The 7,788-nt window shown below is 34.6% G+C and overlaps 1 protein-coding gene across 3 annotated transcripts; it reads left to right on the top strand.

The window, feature by feature from the left end:
- Nucleotides 1-1,053: 1,053 nt before the first annotated feature.
- On the top strand, nt 1,054-5,713 carry LOC129321683 (probable potassium transporter 17). 3 transcript variants are annotated; one of them, XM_054967542.1, is made up of 8 exons: nt 1,054-1,361; nt 1,566-1,791; nt 2,097-2,336; nt 2,438-2,488; nt 3,174-3,434; nt 4,087-4,139; nt 4,238-4,607; nt 4,693-5,713. In XM_054967542.1, the coding sequence occupies exons 1-8, from the start codon at nt 1,308-1,310 to the stop codon at nt 5,541-5,543; spliced, it is 2,106 nt and encodes a 701-aa protein (XP_054823517.1). In that variant the 5' UTR covers nt 1,054-1,307; the 3' UTR covers nt 5,544-5,713. The 3 variants fall into 3 exon arrangements, with proteins under 3 accessions (XP_054823517.1, XP_054823519.1, XP_054823520.1); XM_054967544.1 differs by having other exon boundaries at nt 1,055-1,361; nt 1,569-1,791; XM_054967545.1 differs by lacking the exon at nt 1,054-1,361 and adding an exon at nt 1,398-1,425.
- Nucleotides 5,714-7,788: the final 2,075 nt, after the last annotated feature.

Below are 7,788 nucleotides of genomic sequence, written 5' to 3' on the forward strand. Positions count from 1 at the left end.
GAGATATACTTGCTAGCCTCACATAACTACATTAGAGTTGGTATTTAAAATTAAGTTTTATTAATTATAATAAAAGATTGGGCAATTAATTTAATTAAACACTTGTTCATGACTTGAGAGAGCTTGTCCAAATATTTTTAAAACCCTAGATTAGCACTTATTTTCATTAAAAGTATTTATGAGAAGAGGTAATTTTGGTGTTATGAAATGCAAGGGAAATAAATAATCCTAGATCCTAAATTATGTTGGAAGTTTGTGAATCACTTACTTTTCTTTATTTTCTAGTGTTAGTTTCATTTGCAAATCATTTTTACCTAACTTTGTGTAGCTCAACTTGATCGAATTTACTTAATCTTTTGCTTGATCATAATTTTTAAGCAAATTCTTGAGGGAACGATACTTTACTCATTTTATATTACTTGTTATGACCCATACACTTGCGGTAAGCAACACATAGTAAAATGAAGCTTCTAATTGGCATCATCCTTGTGAATATCCTTAGATAAGAATTTTATGAATCTCTTCTTCTCAAGTTAAGACTAAGAATGAAGGCAAGAAGATTAAAAAGATTAACTCATTGTGAGTCTTAGAAGTATGAAAAGAAATGATGTTAATAAAAAATGATAGAAACGTGTTAGATCCTTTGTTTTTTTTAATATAGATTACCAATATTTTTTAAAAAATAATTCGTGACTAAATCTACACCTTTATATATGTTGACGTGGAGTGTTCATAAAATACTATGTGTTATTGTAGGCTCCATATAATATTCATCAATTGAAATTAATAATGGACTATTGAATGTTTCATTTTTTAAAATTAATAATTTATTTTACACTACATTATAACTTAAAGTCATGAAAAAATAATATGCAGTCAAATTTATTACTTTACCCAACATATAAAGATTCCTTACCGTCATTATCAATTTTGTGAAGTGAATCATCCGTGGGACCTAAGCCTAAAAAAACCTGGAGCTTTGGTTTTGGTCCATACGTAGATGCGTAGCAAACACAAGTCAAAAAAAGAAGAGCATTGACCCATCACCAAAAGTTGTAAATGACGCAGCCATCTCGCGGTCCTACGTTTCCTCCTCCTTCTATTGGCGCCGATAACAACACAAGCTACGTTTTCCCATGTTAGCAAAAGAGGCCCAGAAAGATATTCATTCCATAGTTCCATTTACGACATTGAAGACATCAAGAACTCTCTGCTTCAATTGTTAAAGCATAGGCTTACGCCTCAGTGTTCTCCGTCGTGGGGTTTTGTGGTCTCTGCGTCGTCGTCGGCACAAACAAGCAACGGATATGGATCCCGAGTTGCAACTCCCTTCCTCCTCCTCCTCACTCCCTTCGTCCGAGGTTCTTGTCTTTCCTCTTCGCTTTCATGCCACTGTCTTCATTCACAAACCTAATGATGTTCATGGTAGTTGACGACGTAAATTTCATTCTATGTTTGTTTATTGTCTGTCATTCCCCTTTCCCTTGTCACTCTGTGCATTGAAGCAAATAAATTTTCGGATATTAATTCCTTTGGACATTATTTATGCGCGTTGTTGGTTGTAGCAGAAAAAGGGTACATGGGAAACATTGGGGCTTGCATACAGGACCTTGGGGGTCGTATTTGGAGGACTTGTGACATCGCCACTATATGTTTACCCTTCGATGCCATTGAAGTCTCCAACAGAAGATGACTATCTCGGAATCTACAGCATCATGTTCTGGACTCTTACTCTAATAGGGGTTATAAAATACGCCAGCATAGCCATCAAAGCTGATGATCATGGTGAAGGTACATACACAAAATAGAAATTCACCGTCAGCTTTATTCTCTTTAAAGGCTAGAAGAGCATAGTTCCCTCCCATAGATTTCTACTGTCAATTAGATTGCGTGTTATGATCCATAAAACGCATGCCCCAGACTTATGCTGGATGAGGGGATATTAACTAAGCTGTTGGGATTAGTTCATTGTGCCACTGTAATATGGTGATTTAAGGTCACTAATTGAGCTCACTCTACAGCTAAACTCACACACACAGTGGCCAAAGTGTACTTTGAGTGGAATCTTGACTTCCGTATCTCATGATGAATTGCAGGTGGAACTTTTGCCTTGTATTCCTTACTTTGCAGGCATTTGAATATTGGAATTCTTCCTTCTAAGGGACCTCATTTACTCTCAACCTCAAGTTCTAACATGCAAAGGGGCCCTGAAACACAGAGTAGGCTTGGGAAATTTTTTGAAAGAAGTCTAGTTGCTCGAAGGGTATTACTTTTTGTTGCCATGTTAGGCACATGCATGCTTATAGGTGATGGTATACTTACACCTGCAATTTCAGGTTTGCCTCAGAATATTATCTTTTCTCATTGTTTCAGTAAAAAATAATGCCGTGGATTTTATTTATTAGATGTTTGATTCAACTTGTAACTTTATTCCCAGTTTTGTCAGCAATGGATGGAATAAGAGCTCCTTTTCCTTCTGTCAGCAAATGTAAGTTCTTCAACCAATATTACTTGGCCATATGCTTGAGATTTTCAAATTTGCTAGTAAGAAATGTTCAAGTAGAGTACAGGAGGATTTTTTGTCACTTGCTAGGTTTGGCACAAAGACAAGCTTTATATAAAGGAATGGCAAATTTATTGGTTGTCATGTTTTTGTTTACCAAAACAAGCTGATATTATTTATCACTAGTGACTGCACCTGCAGCCTCAACTAATTTTTTTTTTTAAAAAAGGTTAGCATATGAATATTGCAAAACATGGAAGAGGTTGTGGTATTTGATAGTATTAAAATAAGTCGTCATGCAATTTTCATTGCCAGTACGTTGACATATGGCATTGCATTTCTCTCTACTGCATTCAGTAATTGCAGATTAAGTCATGCTCACGTAGGAAGCACCCTAATTTTTAGAGTATGGTGTGCCAAACAATAAGAAGCTTTTGACCACCATGCTTCTTGAAGGTCTTTCATGAACAATTTAGTGATTAGAATTTTAAAAACTAGGTATAAGTTGATTTAATATGCCAATTGATCAATTACAATGGTATGTTCAAGCCGATAAAATATATTTCAATATAGCTTGAGTCAGAGTTAGTAACTTTGTTGTGCAGTTTTCTTTCTGTACTGTATGACTTTCCTTCTCTTCTAAATCATTTCGATGTACATGCTGTCGCAGCACTCGTGGAAGCACTTTCTGCAGTTGTCTTGGCCTTATTGTTCTTGTTGCAGAAGTATGGTACATCCCGTGTGAGTTTCCTGTTTTCCCCCATAATGGGTGCATGGACCCTGAGCACTCCACTTGTGGGAATTTACAGCATCATATGCCACTATCCAAGTATATTCAAGGCTTTATCACCGCACTACATTTTCCGTTTCTTTTGGAAAAATGGAAAAACTGGATGGCTTTTGCTTGGTGGTACAGTCCTCTGCATTACAGGTATGTCTTGTCTTAATGCATGACATGGAAGTGAGAAATTTATCTTTGAAGAATCCCTTGTCTAGCCTCATGCATTTTTATGTTATACATTTTGATTTTCTTTTGCTCTTGTCTTGTGGCCAGTCTGGCCATACGTTCTATAATTTATCTGCTCATTTGATCAAAACAGAATCTTGTAAGATCTCGAGGGTAACCAGTGCTCATAGAATATGTGAAATGCTTGAAGGTGGGGATTAAGTCAATTCTTTTTGCTGAATATAATCACCACTTAAGAAAATTGGTAACGTTTACTTGGTTTGGGAAGGTTCACCCTTGCTTCAAATGGATGTCAGGGTTATTTAAAGTCTCCGAAGATGCTTTTTGGTTTCATTATCTATTTCACTTGATTTCTTGGATGCGCATCATATCTCTGCATTAAGGTCTGAAGTGTATTTTTCGTACCATACATCCAATTCTCATTTTTATCTAGTTCGCTACCAATTAATTTGTATCCTTGAATAATGTATGATGATCAATGCATCTAAGCATGGCTTGCATGCTACATTTTCATCTAAATTTATAGGCAAGTGTGAAATAATAAATTAATCTCACCCCTGTTTGTGTTTACAAATGATTTTTCATTTAATTCTTTGAAACATCACAATATTGACAGGATCCGAGGCAATGTTTGCTGATCTTGGTCACTTTAACCCGCTGTCCATTCAGGTTGGCTTTCATTATGTTTGTCCTATTTTTTAAGCTTATGTTACGCTTCTCTTTCAGGTTGTAGCCATCCTCATCTTTCTTTCCCCCACTTTTCACAGATAGCATTTTTATTCACAATCTACCCTTCTTTAGTTCTGACTTATGCGGGACAGACAGCTTACCTGATCAAGAATCCCAACGATCATGGTGATGGATTTTACAAGTTTATACCAGCTTCAATCTACTGGCCTATCTTTGTTATTGCAACATCAGCTGCAATTGTTGCTAGCCAATCTTTGATATCAGCCACCTTTTCTGTAATCAAGCAATCTGTAGTGCTGGATTATTTTCCTCGGGTAAAGATTCTGCACACATCACATAGTAAAGAAGGAGAAGTTTACTCCCCTGAAGTGAACTACATCCTCATGGTCCTTTGTGTTGCTGTCATACTAATTTTTGGAGACGGACAAGATATCGGAAATGCTTTCGGTTTGTTACATTGCATCAAGTAGTCATAAAATTCCATAATACTTGCTCCATGATTACTCACATGCCCTACTGGCTTTTACTGCAGGTGTTGTTGTTAGTCTGGTGATGCTAATCACCACTATATTACTTACACTAGTTATGATCATGATATGGAGGACTCCTGCTATTCTGGTTGCTCTATACTTCTGCGTGTTCTTTGTGCTGGAAGGGGTTTATGTCAGTGCAGTTTTCACTAAACTCCTTGAAGGTGGATGGATTCCTTTCGCCATTTCTTTTATCCTTGCCATCATCATGTTTGGTTGGTTCCATGGCAGACAAAGAAAGATCGAATACGAGTTAACCCACAAGATAACCTCAGACAGACTCGAACTGCTTTTGGAGGATCGCGGCATTCAAACTGTGCCTGGCTTATGCTTCTTTTACACGAACATTCAAGATGGTCTGACTCCTATACTAGGACACTACATAAAGAACATGAAATCCTTCCATGAGGTCACAATATTCACAACTCTTAGGTATCTGTTGGTCCCCAAGGTTTCTCTACAGGACAGGATAGTCATAAATACATTGAGCCACAAAGGGGTGTACAGTTGTGTGATTCAGTATGGCTATGCAGATTCTTTGAACCTAGAGGATGGTTTCTTAGCTCAAGTGACTAACAGTTTGATACATCATATAAAGAGCTGCAATGGCCATGTCCCATCTTATCCTCATGGGAGAGAACGGGAGATTTCCAGGTTAAAAGCAGCGCGGTCTGCCGGTGTGGTTCACGTTCGTGGAAAAACTCGGTTTTATATCGGCCCCAACTGCGGTTGGTTTGATAGAATTATGCTTGGATTTTATGAATTCTTGCATAATAATTGCCGGTCTGGATTGCCTGCTCTAGGGGTTCCATTACAGCAAAGGATTGAGGTTGGAATGCTGTACGAGGCTTGAAGGGATAATTTTGGAATAAACACAGAATTTGTTGGTTAAACGATACAACTTCAAAGGATTCCTGGGATATTAAATGTGGCCAGCTTTTCCAATAGAAATTCTTACTTTAATTCATCATGTCACGGAAAGAGTGGCTCATTCTATTAAGTTCAACCCTTGTTAGTATACAAGTGTACTTTTAATTAGTTAATTTTATTCTAAGTTTTACTTGCATCTCTTAAATTTCAAATAAGTTTTTTAACTTTTAAATTTTATCTTCATTTCTTAATTTAGTTTGGCTTATAGCAAGATATTGTCATCCTAAGAAAGTCTAGCCTCTACTGATTCATAGTTATTAATACACATGGTTGTAAAGTGAATTTGTATTATAAATTCATAAAAGTTTATACATGTCAATAAATAATTCATAAAATGTATTCAAATGTAACTTAAATCACGGTAATTCAGTATTATTTTTATTTTTGAAAATAAGAATAATGTTAACACATGGAAAAGGTATAGTTACATTCCATGCAACGTTACATTATTTCTCAAGTTCGAGATGATTTTTTGTTCATGTAACGAAAAGTTGATTCAGGCGAGCTGGGGACCCCAACCTGTAGTGCCTGTAGTGCCTCCTGTCCAAGGATAAAGTTTTAACTAATTTAATTACAGTAATTATTAAGAAGAAATTAATTCAGTCGTGTTGCAAAAAAAAGAAGAAGAAGAAATAGTCCAACGTAATCCAACAAGTTTAACGTGGACATCACAATCGCAAATTAATTCATAATTACAAGACGACACATGGTCGGCCACGTAATTCAAACTCTAATCAAGGAGAATACGAAACGCACATGGGCAAAGCAACTTTACGTCACCGCTTTCTTTTTTGACCAAGATAGGCCACACAAAAAAAAAAAAGGCAACTTTACGTCACCTCTATCGTTTTTGACCAAGACACGTCACCTTATTTTATTTTTTTTTTCGTGAATATTTCACTGCAGCCCCTTAACTAAATTTATTAATTGTCAACATCCAAAATTCTGAAACATCAGTTCATCTCTGTGGGTTTCACTTAAATTAAATTAAAATTAAGTTTTTGAAAAAAATATACAAATAATCTCAATCTCTTCCTCTCCTAGAGTTAAAAATATGGGTCGAATTATATAGGTTGGCCCAAATAACCTATCTTAAAAGTCCGGTCGAAAAAAAAATTGACTTAAATAAAAATAAGTTTTTTTTGGCTCAAACCATATAACACGTAAACCATATGGATTAATCTTGATAGGTTAGGATTGACTCGTTTAATTCATATTACTGTTAAAAAATTAAAAAAAGAGAGAAAAGGAAAAAATTTTGTGAATATAAATCATATCAGGCATGATTTACTTAGCTATATCAATTTATATATTTTGTACAAACATTATAAAATAATATTTTGGTATATTTAGAATGAATCATGAAAAGATATCAAATTGAAACTTATTATTTATATGTATTTTTTTTAAAAAATCACGTAAAAAATAAATTTAAAAAAATTAAAAAAAATGAGTTGGCGGGTTGGCTCATTTAGCCGGCTAACCCTCAAGGGTTGGATCGGATTGAAATTGTTTCAACTCATATAAAAACGGGTTGAACTCAATCCAACCCATATGGGTTGAATTGGCCCATATTCTCACCTCTTCCCTCCGTTTAAAAATATAAGACATTTTTTGAGGAGTTAGATGTTCAAAAATATAAAATATTTTTAGTCTTTCGAGGTATAATCATTATCTTTTTTTCAAAAGTGCCCCCATTGATGAATGACTTTATATTTATTGTAGGATATTTAATAGGAGTAAATATAAAAAAATAGAGTTAGTTTGAAAGTAAGTAACTACTTTATTGGAGGGTGAGATTCGATTAAAAATACCTTACAATTTTAAACGGAGGGAGTATGTTATTTGTTTATTTTTTATATAATACTTATTTATTTTTCTTACATAAGTTATTCATTCATTTAACTTCATTTTTTAATATTCATAATCGTATTACACTATTAATAAGAGCTACAAATTTTCCTTACATTAATTGTTTACTTTTCTTATGCAAGTTCATGTGCCTAACTTCATTTATTTATATTTATAATGTTATATTATTAATGAAAGTTGCAAATTTTTCCTTAGTTATATATTTTTTTTAACACAAGTTGTTCATTTACCTTATTTTAGTTGTTTATAATTATGGTAGTATGCTGTTAACAAGAGTAATAAATATTCTCTACATT

This window comes from Prosopis cineraria, unplaced genomic scaffold (genome assembly GCF_029017545.1).
Source record: "Prosopis cineraria cultivar Desert tree isolate PC_DT_omini unplaced genomic scaffold, ASM2901754v1 PC10, whole genome shotgun sequence".
NCBI classification, from domain to species: Eukaryota; Viridiplantae; Streptophyta; class Magnoliopsida; order Fabales; family Fabaceae; genus Prosopis; species Prosopis cineraria.